Source organism: Rhinopithecus bieti, unplaced genomic scaffold (genome assembly GCF_001698545.2).
Source record: "Rhinopithecus bieti isolate Rb0 unplaced genomic scaffold, ASM169854v2 scaffold_74548, whole genome shotgun sequence".
Lineage (NCBI taxonomy): Eukaryota > Metazoa > Chordata > Mammalia > Primates > Cercopithecidae > Rhinopithecus > Rhinopithecus bieti.
The window spans coordinates 539727-558243 of record NW_016828873.1 but is presented as its reverse complement, the minus strand read 5'-3'; the positions used below and the strand labels follow the sequence as shown (position 1 = coordinate 558243).

Below are 18517 nucleotides of genomic sequence, written 5' to 3'. Positions count from 1 at the left end.
TAGGAGACAAGGATCTAAATACTTCGAAAAGGTTTTCAGGCTAACAATATGTCCATTTTGAAGTCACATGTTAACTTTAATTCTAAATTTATGCTAGAATCCATTCCTAATACTGACAAAACTTGTACAATTTTAATTCTGTTCATAAGCTGAGAGTTTCATGTGGGAAATTTGAAAAGGAAACAGCCATAAATATTGTCTACTTTTGAGACGTTGGTTTTTATCCCAATGAATTATTCATCGGTTGGAGACATTAAGTAGTGGTTAGTGGGTGAACCATATAATTGCTTGTACAAAGAGGAACACTTAGAGAGTAAAAGAGGGGCTCTATTAATAATTGTTTGGACAACACATGTAAATCAGGACTTTCCAAACAAACCAACACCTGTGGACTCCCTATTAGAAAGCTTTATAGTCAGATTGCCCAGTGTGTAAGATTAGTGTGAGAGTGGAAGGAAGGCAGTATACATGGGTATGTTGTTTAGGAACATTATCAATATTATCAGGCCGTAGGATGAAGAATCCAGGGAGGTCACTTAGCATTAGCAAGAGTGAACATACAAAGAAGGAAGCTACAGCAATAAAGCTTTTCTAAAATAAACATCTTAGGGAATTCATTGAAATTAAATATATAAGTTTTAATTGTGTTTTAGTTGAATAGTTTACTACAAATTTTCTACCCAAACATCTATAATTAAAATTATAAAAGTGAAATCCACAGAATTCATCTTATTTTATACTTTTAATTCTATAATAGGATGATTTTTGCATGAATTTCTTTTGATTTTATTTTTCTGTCTAAATAGGGAAATACCAGCAGATACAATTGTCCGTTATCCATACCATAAAGACATTGCAATATTCTAGTCAATTTTCTAATTATTATAGGTTTATAATGCTGTTTTACACAGCAACAAAAAAGTAAGCAGCTTGAAGACAGAGACAATGATCTTATTTTTGCATGCTTCTCTCAACTCCCATTGTGCACTTCAGGGGCAAGAATTGGATTAATTGTACTTCTCATTTCATGGTTTGCAGTTATTATTTGCCTATGAAAGATCTCACTCTTGCTTTACTTACACATATTGTCCCCTTATTCCCAATCTTGAAGTCTGTTTCCCCTGGGACCTACTACAGTGTTTTAACATGTTATTATAGCTCTCTCCACCACAAATAGCTCTAGAATGAATATTATGATGTAACCAACTTATCTTTCTGTGAGAATATCGTCAGTCTGTATTCACTCACAGGTAGGATTCTTGAGTCTATTCTTGTACTAGATTTCTGTGAGTAGTGAGAGATTACTTTTGCAGAATGGCAGTTTCGAAGTATATCATCTCTGAGAGAGGATGTAAATTGTTGCTTCTCATCATCCTCACCAACACCTCATATTGTCCATTTTTATACTGGTTGCTATATGGTTATTCATAAAGTGATATCCCATTTTTATTTATTTACCATTCTCTGATCAGTAGTGTGTCCATCTCTTCATATACTTTTTTTATATGTTCGGATGTCTGTGATTTCCTGGTTTATATATGATTAGCATATTCCTTACATTTCTCATTAATTTTTTCTCAGGAGTTCATATTCTCCAAGGCATTCCAGCTACCTTAACAAGTAATGTGCCTATCCTGGTGGTGGAGGGAGACGTCACAGGACAGAGTCTTTAAAGCCACAACCTAGGATTGTTGTGCAAAGAATATTTTGCTGCCCCTCCCTGACAAGCACCTGTGCCCCCCAGGGAAATTCCTTGTGTATTCACCATTGCACTGCTATTTTGAAAACTCTTTTATTGTAAATTCCTTTGGTGCTTGGGTGTGAAAAATGGTGAGAAGAATTCTCAGGGAATGGGGACCATCCTGCCCACGTTTTTCTGTCTGCTCCATCAGATGCCGGAAGTTTTGTTGCTCATCATTCCACATCCATTTCCTTCAAACCTAGGCTAGCACTGCTACTCTTTTATGTCTCACAGTAGCATTAAGGTATACAGTGATCAACCAAGGCATTGAAGCTAGAGTAATCACACTGGATCCAGGCCTTCTTCCATCCATGACTGCCCATGTTTCTTCCCAACACAGCTCCTAGGATTGTTCAAGTATTTCTTTCTTTTAAGTGTTTTTATGATTTTAAGATCTTCAACATGAAGATAAATTTTTAAAATATGTTTTATTTGGAGTATAATATATCCAGAAAATGCAAAGATCATAGGATACACTTATATATATTTTTATAAAAGTTTACACCATCAGATCAAGATATAGAACAGTGACAGCACCCCAGAAACAAAAATGATCCCTCTAAGGCACTAAACCCCAAAGGTAACCATTCTGACTTCTACTATCATGGATTAGTTTGTCTTCTTTTAAAAAGTTATGCAAATGTATACATTAATTCATATGTGATTGGCTTGTTTCACTCAATATTATGTTTATGAGATTCACCATTTGTTCATTTCTGTTTTGGATAATATTCCATTGTATGCATAGTCTAAAATGTGTTTACCTTTTCTATTATTTATAGGCATTTAGATTGTTCCCAGTTTGGGACTATATGAATAGTGCTGCTATAAGCATTCTTTTACATGTCTTTTGGTGTACAAATATATGCTTTTTTAATTAGGTAATATGGTTTGTACATGTTTTACCCCAATATATATTGCAAAAGTGTTCTCTCACAGAGTTTGGACTGATTCATACTTTCAGTTGTAGAAATATGCAAGTTCCAGTTTCTTCACTTTTTCACAATCATTGAGATAACTTGTCTTTTTCATTTCAGCAGTTCTATTGGATATGCAGTACTATCTCATGGTGGTTTACATTTGCATTTCCCTGATGACTAGTAATGCTAAGTACCAGGTCTCTAACCATTTAAATATCCTATTTTGCAAAGCTCTTGCTCAAGTCTTTCTTTGTTTTAATTGGTTGTCTTTTTTTCTTTAAAAATTTGATTTATTTCAAAATTTTTTATGAGTTTGCATATGTTAAGGAGAAATTTTATCTATTCCTGAACTGTACTGTCCAATACAGTGGCCATTAGCCACATATAGCTATTGGAGACAGTACTTAAAATGTCACTAGTCCAAGATCAGATGTTCTGTAAGTATAAATATATAGTGGATTTTAAAGAGTTAGTAAGAAAAAAATGAACGTAAAATATTGTAAAATATTTTCAATATATTAGGTTAAATAAAAACCTATTATTAAAATTAACTTCAACTGTTTCTTAGTATTTTTATGAATGTGACTATTAGAAATTTTTAAATTACATATGTGACTTGCAATACATATCTATTAGGAAGTGCAGGCAGGGTGGAGTGGCTCAACTGTTGTAATCCTAGTGCTTTGGGAGGCCACGCAGAAGGGTTCTTTGAGTCCAGGAGTTTGAGACCAGCATGAGCAACATAGTGAGACCCCTCATTTCTAAAAAAATAAAATAAAAATTAGCCAGCTGTAGCGGCATGTACCTGCCATCCTAGCTGCAGGAGAGGAGGTTTGCTTAAGCCCAGGAGCTCCTGGTGGCAGTGAGCTATATTTCAGCACTGCACTGAAGTCTGGATAACTGAGGAAGACTCTGTCTCTAGGAAGAAAAATGAAAGTCCTGTTCTATGAAGTTAGGCAAAGCTTCTCTGAAAAAGTGGTCTGCTAAGTTTTATCTTGACTGTTGGATGTTTAAAGTCATTTGCCGATCAGTTATGATAAAACGACTGCTCGAATTATCACAAAAGTACCTTGAAAATTTAAGTAAGAAAAATAAGTACTAGTTGAAGTGTCTCTAAAAACTTTTAGTTTGTGTTGTCACCTGATTACAAATTTATGTTTTAGATTTCTTTTCCATTTTCAGCTTGACATTTACTCATTTCAGAGAAACCCTGTGGTTTTCCTCATGTGGAAAATGGAAGAATTGCCCAATATTACTATACTTTTAAAAACTTTTACTTTCCAATGAGCGTAGACAAAAAATTGTCATTTTTCTGCTTGGCTGGTTATACCACCGAAAGTGGAAGACAAGAAGAGCGAACCACGTGTACAACAGAAGGCTGGTCTCCAGAGCCAAGGTGCTTCAGTAAGTCAGCTGGATGTGTCACTCAACGTTGCAATACTCAAAGAAATTCGTATATAAAATAGGGGTCCAATAAAACAGAAAGCGGTTAAACCTTTTAGTAGATAAGAACAAAATCTCTAGTAATCTGTCTTTCTACAAAATGAAGGTGTAATTTGAAATCCAGTAAATAACGCTTTTACATGAAAATGTTATTTTCTTTATCTGTTTTTAATAATACTCTGTTGAAGGGAATAGGGTAATAACTGAAATTATTTATCACATTGCAAGGCAAAGAGATGTAGTTTACTTTAAGTAACAAGAAATTTATTTTGATAATTAAGCATAGGATGCTAGAAAAATGCTTGAAACACTGGCCTCTGGAAGGGCAAGATTGCTACTCTAACGCTTTATCATTTGTAAGACTCATCTCTCCTTTGTGTGCCAACTTTTCTCATGATACCCATTGAAAATGTGTTTTCAATTTTGAATTGAAAGTTTGAGTTCAAATTTGTGAGAAGGTAATCTAATTGACTCATTTCATTATTTTATGTCAGGCTACACTATTATCAAACTATCAGTGATCTTCTGCTAGGGCAGGTGATCCAGAGTAAGGGGTTTTGGTTGAGCCAGTTTCATTTAAAAGAGGATGTTGAATATGGTTATTGCTGTTGATATATCTAGTAAACCTACCTAGAAGTAGATGTGGTAGGGGTAGAAATTACTATAAGAACTAAAAATACTGAATACAAAGAAAGTCAGTGTTAATTTTCAAAAATCATTCAGATTATTTCAAAAAAATTATGCAGATATTTCCAAAATGAAATTGCTAATAATAACATTATACTTTTGGCTTAATTTTACAATTTAGTAAAAAACAAGCTTAGTTTCATCATTAAGTTAAACAAATAATTTTTTTTCCCATAGAAAAATGCACTAAGCCTGACCTGAGTAATGGTTACATCTCTGATGCAAAGTTATTGTATAAAATTCAAGAGAACATGCGTTATGGTTGCGCTTCAGGGTACAAAACCACTGGAGGGAAGGATGAAGAAGTGGTTCAATGTCTCTCTGATGGATGGTCTTCTCAACCAACCTGTAGGAAAGAACACGGTAGAATCATTTCCTAAAACTGAAGATAAGAGCTTGTCAAGCTTATATTGAAGCTTATATTGATATCTATTATTTAATAGAATTTATTTTTCATTATGTCTGCAATGCAGGAAGTTGATATTACTTTTTTCAAGTACTAGGTGATTCCTTAATCCAAATGTTCTCAATCCCTGCAACACACCTACACCAATAGTTCTTACTTTGCACCAATAAAAGGAATTGGAATGGAATAAAATAAAATAAGCTCTTTCTTTATATGTCACTATTTCCTTTATTACAGAAGAATTTAAGATCATGTACATTATTTTATGTTGTGAACCAATGCCAGATACACTTAAAAATAGTTCAATAATTTAAATATATGTATACTTTGTTAGTAAGTTGTTTAAATTATAAAAATGCACAGGCAGCACATACTTTCACAATTGCAGCTGCACAAGCCTTCAGCTGAATTTTGGCCTTTGGTCAAGCACTTGTAGACCAGAATTTTAAGAACAGAAAGCTGGTAGGGTTAGGTCACAAGGTGTATGAAAAAAGAGAATAGAGGTAAAGAAAATTGGGGCTATTTTCAATTTTACTAACAGTTGATTTTACTATATATTCTTAAGATCTGTTAAAACACATTTTGATTTTTTTTATATTCTAGGTTATTAAAAAGATTTATAAAATAAATAATTTTTATAATTTTAGAAACATGTTTGGCTCCTGAATTATATAATGGAAATTATTCCACAACACAGAAAACATTCAAAGTGAAAGACAAAGTACAATATGAATGTGCTACTGGCTACTACACAGCCGGAGGAAAGAAGACAGAGGAGGTAGAATGTCTCACATACGGATGGTCTCTCACACCAAAATGTACCAGTAGGTTCTCATTTGGAATAAAATCTACTCTCACTCTGAAAGCTTTTTCTCATAGAGAAGTGTATATAAGTTGTCATGCTAATTATGTTTCATCTTTTCATCCTTTTTTGCCTTTATTTTTAATTATGTTGATAGTAGTCTTTGGTAATTGAAAGCTCCCAAGTAGAAAAAATTCATTTTAGCTCACAGGATTAAATTAGAATAAGCTTAATGATATTTAACAAATATATAAAATGAATTCATAAGCTTTTGGCAAATTTAATTTTATTCTAGATATGTCATGTAAATAGTGAATTTTGTTGTAGCAGAAAAAATATTTGTTTGTAATTTTATTCATTCTTTTATTTGTAGAATTAAAGTGCTCTTCTTTAAGATTAATTGAAAATGGTTATTTTCATCCTGTAAAGCAAACCTATGAAGAAGGAGATGTCATTCAGTTTTTCTGTCATGAAAATTATTATCTAAGTGGATCTGATTTAATTCAATGCTATAACTTTGGTTGGTACCCAGAATCTCCTGTATGCGAAGGTAAATTTTTAAATTTAATACTCACAAAATGCCATGTCTTTATCAGCTTTACCCTCTATTAGCTCTGACAAAATTTCTGTGGTCATTTCTAATTTTTTTCCTGAGTTCTATTTTTAAAGTAAATATTGTCTTTTAAATCAGTGCTATTTTCAGCAATCTTTAATATATTCCACCTGAATAAATCTTGTTTTGTATTAGTTTGTAAGTGACTATATCTTTTAAATTTATTATTTAAAAATATATATTATACATTTTAAATCCCTTATTATAATGAATAGCTTTTCTTATTGGGAATTATTAGACCTAATTACCCCAATCTGGCAGCTCTGCAAGGATGCTTTCTTTTATTTGCCACATATTTCCAGATGTAAAAATTAATTTCTAAAATAGCGAGGTAGAAAGCAGAAAAAACAGAACACTAATACCCAGAAGTGAAAATGGGAAAAGAGGTCATCTAGTAGATGCTGCCCAAAAATGTCATATCTATGGTCACATTTCTATTACTGGATGTGTCCAAACGGGTAATGCAATTACCTGTCAGAAGACATCCATAGTTATTTAAACACACATACAATTTAATGTGAGGATGGTCCTATCTAGCAGAAGATATGAAAAAAAAAATTACAGATATGAAAAAAAATTGCTATAATGTGACAAATGGTACAATCAACTCAGGTACAAAGTGCAGGAATAAACATTAGGGATTCTGATTGGTATGCTGTGGAATAGCATTCACAGAAGTGATGGCTAATATTTACATTGGGTCTTAAGAGATAAATAGGAGTTTGAGGATTGGGAGGATAGGGTGAGGCAAAGGGTTTGATAGTAGTTTTTTGTTTTCTGTAATATGGGATATAATGTCTATTGACAGGCAGGTGAAAGATGTGAATGTACAACTTGGAAGAAAGTGGTGAAGATTTGGAACAGGTGCTAGGGGAAACAAATGAGGGCTCTGACCATGGGTATGCAGTGGGATTGCCAGAAGTATCGTAATTCCCTAAATGCACTGTACGGTAACTTTAAATATTTTATAATTTTTCATTCGTGCTTGACATCCTTGGTATAGTAGTAGAGAAGATTTTTTAAGCAAATTTTTTAAAGCATATTATTCCTTTATTTTTTTAATTTTTTTTAATTTTTGAGATGGAGTCTTGCTGTGTCTCCCAAGCTAGAGTGCAGTGGTACGATCTCAGCTCACTGCAACCTCCACCTCTCAGGTTCAAGTGATTCTCCTGCCTCAGCCTCCTGAGTAGCTGGGACTACAGGCGTCAGCCACCATATCCAGCTAATCTTTTTGTGTTTTTAGTAGAGATAGGGTTTTGCCATGTTGGTCAGGCTGGTCTCGAACTCCCGACCTCAGGTGATCAGCCTGCCTTGGCCTCCCACATTGCTATTTCAAAAATAAATGGCAGACCTACTTAAGGCCTTTTATACCCCTTTCCTCTTCCAAATTAGCAAGCATGACAACAAGCCTATTTTCTCCGATAAATAGTCATTAAGCATACAATAGGCAGTGTTGTGGGCTGAATTATATCTCTCTTCTCCCAAAATATAACCACATTCTAATACTGGGAACCACTAAATGTTACCTTACATGATAAAAGGCACTTTGAGGTTAACAGTCTTAAGGTTGGAATACTATCTGGAATTATCTATCCAGACTCTAAATATAATCAGAAATGCTTTTATAAAAGGGAGGAAGAGGGAGATTGACTACAGAAGAGGAAGCAGGAGATGTGACAAAGGAAGCCACAGGTTGAAATGTTTTGAGGAAGGGGTTGTGAGCCAAGGAATACAGGTAATTTCAAGAAGTTAGAAAAGGCAAAGTAGCTGATTCTCCTCCAAAGCCTCCAGCAGGAATGCAGCTCTTCTGATATCTCGATTTTTGTCCAGTGAAACTGACTCTGGACTTCTGGCCTTCAGGAGTGTAAGAGGATAAATTTGTGCTGTTTTAAGCCACTAAATTGTAATTCATCACAGCAGCATTAGGAAAGTAGTGTGGTCAGTATTTTAGAGTAGGAGACTTTAATTTAAACAGACATGGGTTCAAGAACAGGTCTGCTGCATGCTGTTAATTCATTTACTTCATAAGTTTTAGTTTGTCTATAACATGGGAGAAATAATAGTGCCTACTTAATAAAGTTATTTTAGGACTAAAGAAGGTAATGAATGTAAAATGCCTGCTACTTTAGTGTTCTATTGGTGCATAACAATGTCACCACAAACTCAGCAGCTTAAAACAACACAAATATTATTTCCCATTGTGTGTAGGTTGGGAGTCTGGGTGTGGCTTAACCAGATCCCTGCATCCATGGCTAACAAAGCTGCAATTGAGATGTTAGCTGGACTGAAGTCTCATCTGAGGCTTGACTGGGCAAGACTTCTTCCAAACTCACTGTGGTTATTGACAGCATTCAGCGCTTTGCAGACTGCTGAACTGAGAGCCTCTGTTTCTTGTGGCTGTTAACTGAAGGCAGCCCGCTGGCCCTTGCCTTGCAACCCTTCTGCTTTGGAAGCTCATGATGTAGCTTCTTGTTTCCTCAAAACCAGCAAGGAGAGAGAGTCTCTTGGCAAGAATGGTGTTAAAATCTGATGTTACATAATTATGTGTACATAATCACGTACTAATCCATGATCTTTGCTGTATTTTGTGGGCTAGAAGCAAGTTACAGGTCCTACTCATGGAAAGAGTTATCACACAAGGAAGTTAACATCAGGAGGTGGGAATCAAAGGAATGCTTCTAGAATCAGTCTGTCATACACTCTATGATGCTTGACACAATGGATCTTTTTATTTAATCTTTATTATTTTTGTAATTATATGACTAAAGGTGCTGACTTTTTTTCCATAAGGAAGAAGAAACAGATGTCCTCCTCCACCTCTGCCCATAAACTCCAAAATTCAAACACATTCAACAACTTATCGTCATGGAGAAATAGTTCATATAGAATGTGAACTTAATTTTGTGATCCATGGGTCAGAAGAAATACGTTGTGAAAATGGAAAATGGACAGAACCTCCAAAATGCATTGGTTAGTAACACCTTGAAGAAGCTTTGCTAAAATGAAATCTGCATGTGTAGCTAAATGGTCTGTTCTCTTTCAACTGTACCTTTTCAGAAGGACAGGAGAGGGTAGCCTGTGAGGAACCACCCTTCATTGAAAATGGTGCAGCAAATTTACACTCTAAGATTTATTACAATGGGGATAAAGTGACATATGCATGTAAAAGCGGCTACCTTCTCCGTGGATCGAATGAGGTAACTTGTAATCATGGAAAATGGACAATTGCTCCTGAATGTGTTGGTATGTATGCTGTATTTGCCATCAGTAGCTAAACTTATGGTGTAAAAATTTCCATTCTGTTACTTTAATCTGCATATTCCTAGGAAGAGACCACTGCTTAGGTAAATTAGAAATGCATTGCTACAGCACCTACTCTTCTGCTTTGCATGTGTGTGCGTGTGTGTGTGTGTGCAGCCATCTATAGAATTTAAGTCAATGTAAAGAATTCTAAAAAAAAAAAAACTTTTTGAACACTAGTGCTAAGCACAGTTATCTGATCTATGTCATGCCATGACCTGTAAGTTCTAAATAACAGCAAATAAATGATGACGTGCTTCATTAGAGAAGTAAATAAGGGCATGGTGGATTGAGTGGCTGGGCCATAAGCATTATCTGCTTCTTCTCCTCATGTGTCCTACAAAGTTAGGGTAGAGCATTCTGTTCTTGACCTTGGGTAAGTGCTGCCGATATTTTGCATCTGGCCATTCTGAACTTTATGCCCTTCTGAGACACATCCCTGGTCTTTGATTTTACTGAAGGGCACCATCAGGCTACACTATCAGTCCTGGGGGCTACTCTTCCTGTCATCTTTCTCATTTCTTAATCAGATCACAGCAAGATCTTCACACACATGTTTATATAGGATATTTATTGAATAAGACAAAAGCTATGAAGGATGCTAAAGAAATTTACAGAGTAAGAGAAAGATACCAAAAAGAGGGGAAAAAATGGATATTTCCTCCGTGGGTCGATTGAGACCTGAGATGAAAAGGAATGAGAAAGAAGAAAATAAAAATGGGTTAATGCCAAAGAGGAATTTTAGAATTGACCATAATCTTTAGGTTGAAGAATAGTTTCTCATTCTATAGATTTAAGATGTGTCTATATCATAATTCTTTCACAATTGAGAAAAGAGAAAAAATACGTATAGTTGTTTTTAGGCAACATATTTGCTGTCAACTCTTGCTTAGCAAATTTTAAAAATATTTGAGCTGAAAAACTTTTTTCATATTTGTAAGGAATTTATAAAACAATTGTCCTAAATTATATAATACAAATACTGAGACACTACAGTATGAGTTACTATAGTATATTGTTTTGAGCTCATATTAATTTAAAACAACCTCTTTTCTTAGAAAATAATGAGAATTGTAAGCATCCTCCTGTTGTAATGAATGGGGCTGTTGCCGATGGGTTACTGGCAAGCTATGCAGCAGGATCCTCAGTGGAATATAGATGCAATGAATATTACTTGCTGAGGGGATCAAAAATATCTCGCTGTGAACAAGGAAAATGGTCACCCCCACCTGTTTGCTTGGGTAAGAAAGAGAGCACATGGAATGTTTATGTTCGTACTTTTATGTGATTTTCTTGTAGTGTTTTATATCATGAAAATGATGATTTTGTATAAATCATTTTTTTCACAAGTGTGAAAAATCTCAGTTCTTTAAGTAGAAAGTCCCTAAAATATTAGTGTATTTTTTTATTGTGGTAAATTATGCATAACATAAAATTTACTTTAGCCAATTTTAAGTGTACAATTCAGTGGCATTAAGTATATTCACATTTTTGTTACCAATTACTTTTGGGTTGTCTTTTCCTAGCTGAAATTCTCTCTTTAGTATGTAGCCCTCAATATCCCTGCCTGTATCGCCCTCAGAATGTCATTTCGAGAAAAATAATTAATCCTATTCTTTCCTTGGTAGAGTATGTTGCTAATAGCTTTTTACCACTGCATCCTCATCCAAATGGACACATTTGTTACATCTTGTTGATTATATAAAGTGTTTGCTAATGACTTAGATAATAAATGGTCTTCTAAATGTTTTACACACACACACTCCACAAAAATGCTATGATATGATGCAGAGGTATATATCTTAGATTTTTTCACTCAAAATGTATTATAAACATGGTTTGTCATACTTCTACAATATATACTTTAATGGCTGCATAGTATTCCATAATGCAGATACACATATGTAATTTAGCCAGTTTACTGATGGATGCTTAGTGTTCAACATTTTTGTATTCCAAACAGTATAGTTTCAAGTAAATCTTTGCACATGTTAAACATATTTATTTTTATTAAAACTAGTTATCATGAGATTGGGAATTTTAATTCTTTTCCTATTAATTGCCAAATTGTCTATCAGAAAGTTTGTTCTGATTTGTTAACCCTACTATAAGTGAATTAAAGTAGTAATTGTCCTACTCTTTCTTAACTTTGAATATTTTAATCTTAACACTTTTTGTTAAGCAGGCAAGCACAATTTTTTTAATTTGATTTATTTAAGAATTAATTAATTTGGAATTTTTTAACTTTCTAGTGGCCACAGGTTTTTTTCGTGAATTAATTATTCATAGGTTAGCCATTTTTCATAGTTATAAGACCTATATCTATATAAATTATTGTATCCAATTGAGAATCGTGTTTATTGCAATTATTTTAATTTCTTTTTATTTGTAGCATTTTTAAGTATATATAAGTGTCTGTTTTAAGTTTTGAGCTCTTTCAACCTTTTGTTAGTAGTTTCCACCTTTCAAGTGATTCTTAGGAGGCTGTTCCCATTCAAATTCAGATACAGAAACATATTCATGTAGAATTTTTCTATTGCTCTCATATTTTAATAAATGTTTTTGATATTAAGTTTTGATGATTTGGTTGATATCACATTGAGTGGAGATACAGTAATCTCTAAGGACAAAGACCAGATTAAATTATTTATGGCAAAGCTAGTGATGAAACAAGTTCATAAGGAAATAACAACATTAAAGGAAATACATCATTCTATATCTGGAACAACCGCCTCAAGAGAGTTAGGTTTGGTCCTAATGAATCAAAGGAAATAGCAAATGAAGATGAATCATTGTTACTAGGGCAAGAGAAAGGGGATTTGTATATCTTTCTTACATATTGAAACTGGAAAGGCTATCAGTACAAATTCACAATGGTGTGGTAAAGCGTAGAATTTTCCCCACAGGAATTGTTATTTCAGACATTAAGAGTCTCTCTAACCTCTCCATACTCCCTTCCCTGCTCTAATCACTCCATTCTTTCTGGTCTCCTTACTCTTCCACAAACAAGCCAAGAATGCTCTCACTTCAGGGCCTTTGCACTGGTTGTTCCCTTTGCTTGGGACACTCTTTCATAAGAAAATGACAAGGTTCACCCAGTCTCCTTCAAGCTTTTGTGCAAATATTACTTCTTATTTAGGCCTACCCTAATCACCTTACTGAAAAGTGCAACTTCTCTTCACCTAGCTCTTTTGTTACCCCCTCCCCATCCAGTACTCTTTTTTTCATCCAAGTTATCTTGTGCTGTAGTTTAAAGATGGTCACTGTGTTAGTCTGTTCTCATGCTGCTACTAAAGACATACCTGAGATGGATAATTTATAAAGGAAAGAAATTAAATGCATTCACAGTTCCACATGGCTGGGGAGGCCTCATAATCATGACGGAAGGCAAAGGAGAAGCTAGGCATGTTGTACATGGAGGCAGGCAAGAGATTGTGTGCAGGGAAACTCCCCTTTATAAAACCATCAGATTTCATGAGACTTATTCACTGTAATGAGAACAGCACGGGAAAGACCCACCCCAGGATTCAATTACCTCCAACCAGGTTCCTCCTATGACGTGTGGGAATTATGGGAGCTATAATTCAAGATGAGATTTGGATAGGCGCACAGCCAAACCATATCAGCCACAAATTGTACAATTTATGTCTTTATTATATTTATTATGTATTGTAGGTGTTTCTCCCAATTAGAAGGCAGGTTCCATGAGGGCAGGAATCTTGGTTTTATTCATTAGCAGGTTTTCTATTATTTTCTACATGGTAGTTTAAGGTTTTTATATTGTAGAAAGAAAAATATTTTAATCTAACTGATTGATGCCCTTAAACAGTATTTTTGATTTTTTAAATTAAGTGGTTTTAGTTTATGACAATAAGTAATGTATAGATTCATTTGATGGTAATAAAGTATGTATTTTCTTATATGTATATATGTGTGTGAGAAGCCTTAATTATGATTTCAATGATAAAATATTGCTTTTGATACTTGTCATACTTTTTGTTTTTAAAAATATCACTTTTATGTTTGTCAGACAAGTAAAGAATTTAAAAGCGCATTTTGTTTTTCAGAGCCATGTACTGTTAATGTGGATTACATGAACAGAAATAACATAGAGATGAAGTGGAAATACGAAGGGAAAGTCTTACATGGAGATTTAATAGATTTTGTATGTAAACAGGGATATGACTTATCTCCATTAACCCCATTGTCTGAATTATCTGTGCAGTGCAACAGAGGAGAAGTGAAATATCCTTTATGTACTAGAAAAGGTAAAATAATAATGTTCTCTGCAAGTATCTTACTTGATCAATATCTGCTACCTGGGTTGAAAATTTATTTATATTTTGTTGTTATTTTCTTTTATTATTATTATTATTCTTTTAAATTTTGTTTTATTTTATTTTTATTTTACTTTAAGTTCTGGGATACAAGTGCAGAATGTGCAGGTTTGTTACATAGGTATACGTGTGCCATGGTGGTTTGCTGTACCTATCAACCTGTCATCTAGGTTTTAAGCCCCACATGCATTAGCTATTTGTCCTTATGTTCTCCCTCCCCTCACCTCTCACCCTCTGACTGGACCCAGTGTGTGTTGTTCCCATCCCTATGTCCATGTGTTCTCATTGTTCAGCTCCTACTTGTGAGTGGGAACATATGGTCTTTCATTTTCTCTTTCTGTGTTAGTTTGCTGAGGATAATGGCTCCCAGTTTCATCCATGTCCCTGCAAAGGACATGATCTCATTCCTTTTTTTATGGCTGCCCATAGTTTCCATGGTGTATATGCTTACCACATTTTCTTTATCCGTCTGCAATGATGGGCATTTGAGTTGGTTACATGTTTTTGATATTGATAAATAGTGCTGCAGTAACGATATGTGTGCATGTGTCTTTCTAGGTAGAATGATTTATATTCTTTTGGGTACTATCCAGTATGGAATCGCTGCATCAAATTGTATTTTCTGGTTCCTAGATCTTGCAGAATCACCCACTGTCACTCCACAATGTTGAAGTATTTACATTCCCACTAGCAGGTAAAAGCTTCCTATTTCGCGCCCAGCCTCACCAGCATATATTGGTCCTTCTTTTAGATATTGCCGTTTTGATTTGACTGGTGTGAGATGGTATCTCATTGTGGATATACCTTATACAAAAATTAACTCAAGATGGATTAAAGATTTAAATGCAAAATCCAAAACCATAAAAACTCTAGAAGAAAACCTAGGCAATACCATTCAGGACATAGGCATGGACTTCATGATGAAAATGCCAAAAGCAATTGCAATGAGAGCCAGAACTGGCAAATGAGATCTAATTAAACTAAAGAGCTTCTGCATAGCAAAATTAACTATCCTCAGAGTGAACAGGCAACTTACAGAATGGGAGAAGATTTTTGCAATCTATACATCTGACAAAGGTCTAAGATCCAGAATATACATGGAACTTAACACAAATTTACAAGAAAAAAACAAACAACCCATCAAAAAGTGGGCAAAGGATATGAACAGTCACTTCTCAAAAGAAGACATTTATGTGGCAAATAAATATATGAGAAAAAGCTCAACATCACGGATCTTTAGAGAAAATTTATACCTATGACCGCAATTCACCACCATCATCTTCTAATCTATAAAGTTGAGAGGAGTGATCCAACTTCCAAATTTCAATCAGCATACATACCAATATAGGATGGCCATGCTGACATCTTTTAATTCCAATAAGTCAATTTTATAACTTATTGGAATTAAAGGCAAAAAATCAAGAGGTTTTATAAATGTTGCCAGACTATCAGAGAATTAATCACCTTCTTGTGAACACTCAACAACAAACACTGTAAAGCATTGCTCTACTTAGGGCTTTCTGGGGACCCATTGTCTCAGTACTGCCTGGATATAGGAACCATTACTTTTAATAAGGAAGAAAAAGAAGATAATATATACAGAAAGCATGGCTTCTAGAAAAATCCCATAGACTTAGGGAGAAATAAAATAATGATTGTTAATACTCTGATAGTTTTAAATATGTATGTAAATACTATAACATGTGATTCTAATTATGAAAATAAATAGTATGGTATAATATTATTGCAAAAATATTTTCAGTATTTTAAAAATGTTTCAGAACTGCCTAAAAAATGCCTTTAAGGCTAGGTGCAGTGGCTCATGCCTGTAATCCCAGCACTTTGGGAGGCCAAGATGGGCAGATTTCTTGAGTCCAGGAATTCAAGACCAGCCTGCGCAACATAGTAAGACCCTGTCTCTACACAAGAAAAATGCACCTGTAGTCCCAACTAGTTGGGAAGCTAAGACAGGAGCATCACTTGAGCCTGGGAGGCCGAGGTTGCAGTGAGCCATGATCACACCACCACACTCCAGCCTGGGCGACAGAGTAAGACTCTGTCTCTGAAAAAAAACAAATGCTTTTATATTATATGTCTCCACTTATTTCTGTAGCACTTACAAAGTACTTGATGTTCATTATAGCAATTCATTGTATACTTTAAAACTTATTTTTGCAGAATCTAAAGGAATGTGCACATCTCCTCCACTTATTAAACATGGAGTCATTATCAGTTCAATAGTAGACACCTATGAAAATGGCTCTTCAGTAGAATACAGATGTTTTGATCACCATTTCCTACAAGGATCTAGGGAGGCCTATTGTTTAGAGGGAACGTGGACTACACCACCATTGTGTTTAGGTATGTACTACTAAATATGCCTCTAACAAAGTAAAACTATATATTTTTAATTTGCTGTCATTTTTGAGGTAACGTAACACTAATATAATGCTAAATTTGCTACATTTGTGTTATTTTATTCATGTGCTTATTTCATCACTGGTTTCTATTCTTTCCTCTAGATCATAAATAACTATAGTTCAATTTATTCTAATAAATATTTATTAAAGGCAAACCACACATCAGGTTGGTGTGGGGCTATAAGTTGTATAAGTCATAGTGGTGTGAGTAAACATTAACAATTATCATTCATTGTGATTGGTACTATAATAGAAAACATTAGTACAATGGGGAAATAAAGAAATGGGCAACTCAATATGGAAAGATGAAGCAAGTTAATGTTTTACTAGCAAGGCATCCTAGTAAGAGTAACAACATTTATTAAGGCCCTCAGAGGCATAAAATAGCATATCTGTAAATAATAAGGAAATATTTTTTATTTCCAATTCTGGCTTTTATTTATCTCTCTTATGTTCTTTCACTGGCTAGGACTTCAGTACAATGTTGAATGGAAGAGGCAGTGGATATCTTTATTTGTTTCCCATTCTCACAAGTAAAACTTTCAATACTTCACCTCTATGTGTTGTTATAAATACTTTTTAAAAAATCAAGTTAAAGGTATAGAAACCTTTCTTTCTATTTTGCAAAAAATATTTTAAAGAATCTTCAGTGTTTAATTTTAGCAATATCTGTTGAAATAATTTCATGATCGTTACTGTTGTTTTTTCCCTGTAATTTAATGAATTATACTGCTTCTTTTGAATGTTAAAGCATGATTGTATTCCTGTGAGAAATTCCACAAGGTTGTGATAAATTATGCATATTATATGTTATATTTTTATTTATCAATATTTTGCTCATCTATTTTCATGAGAAAGACTGGTCGGTTATTTTCCTTTCTGGTTGATATCAAGTTTGTGCTGACCTCATCCCATGATTGGGAAGCGTTCCCTCTTTTCTGGTTTTCTGAATCGATGTTATTTCTACCTTAATAATTTTAAGAGTTAACCAGAGAAGCCATCTGAGACTTGAGTTTTTCTGTGAAAAGGCAAATTGACAGCTTCAATTTGTTTAACAAAGAACAGTAATTATTTCTTCTTCTATCAGTTTTGGTAGAAAGTGGCTTCTTGATTTGTTCATTACAACTACATTGTCAAATCCAGTAACATAAAGTAGTTATGACATCTCCCTATCCTCTTTCTGATGTTTTTATTGATGTATCTTTTATTATTACTTCTATTAACATGTATCTGTCTTGATATGCTTTACTAAGGGTCTACATATTTTACTAGTGTTTTCAAACAACCAACATTTGCATTTGTTGATTGATCAAATTTTGCTTTCTATTTTATTAATTATGCTATTATCTTTATTATTTTCTTTCTTCTATTTTCTTGGATTTCTTTTGTTACTCTTTTTCTGGCTTGTTTAGATGCATACATAGATTACTGATTTTCAGCATTTATATTTTTTCTAAAAAAATGAATTTAAAAATAGAAATTTCTCTCTGAGTACAACTTTAACTTCATCCAACCCATTTTATATCTTGGATTTTACTATCATTCAGCTCAAAATTTTATAGTATTCATTTTGATGCATTCTGTGTGCTCTGCATCATTTAGAAGTTTCTTTTAAAGTTCTGAATATTTAGGATTTTCTAGTTTTCTTTTGGTTATTGATTTCTAGTTTAATTCAATTAAGACATATTTTGAATTATATCTACACTTTAAAATTTGTTGATATTTGCTTTATAACAAGCATATATTTGCTTTAGGTAAATGTTATTTTTGTACTTGAAAAAAGTTAGCTTTGTCACTGTTGGGTTCACTGCTTTATATATGCAAATTGGATTGAATTTTTTTTTTTAT

At 33.8% G+C, this 18517-nt stretch overlaps 1 protein-coding gene across 3 annotated transcripts in view; it reads left to right on the top strand.

Moving 5' to 3' along the window:
* F13B (coagulation factor XIII B chain) overlaps positions 1–18517 on the top strand; it is a 35664-nt gene that overhangs the window by 351 nt on the left and 16796 nt on the right. Inside the window, exons 2-10 of one of the 3 annotated variants that reach the window (XM_017864616.1) lie at positions 3865–4065; positions 4969–5154; positions 5845–6021; positions 6373–6549; positions 9403–9582; positions 9670–9855; positions 10971–11153; positions 13980–14180; positions 16428–16610. In XM_017864616.1, coding sequence (XP_017720105.1) covers positions 3865–4065; positions 4969–5154; positions 5845–6021; positions 6373–6549; positions 9403–9582; positions 9670–9855; positions 10971–11153; positions 13980–14180; positions 16428–16610 — 1674 coding nt within the window. Of the gene's footprint in view, positions 1–3843; positions 4066–4968; positions 5155–5844; positions 6022–6372; positions 6550–9402; positions 9583–9669; positions 9856–10970; positions 11154–13979; positions 14181–16427; positions 16611–18517 lie in introns of all 3 variants that reach the window. The other 2 variants (XM_017864618.1, XM_017864617.1) reach the window with 2 other exon arrangements.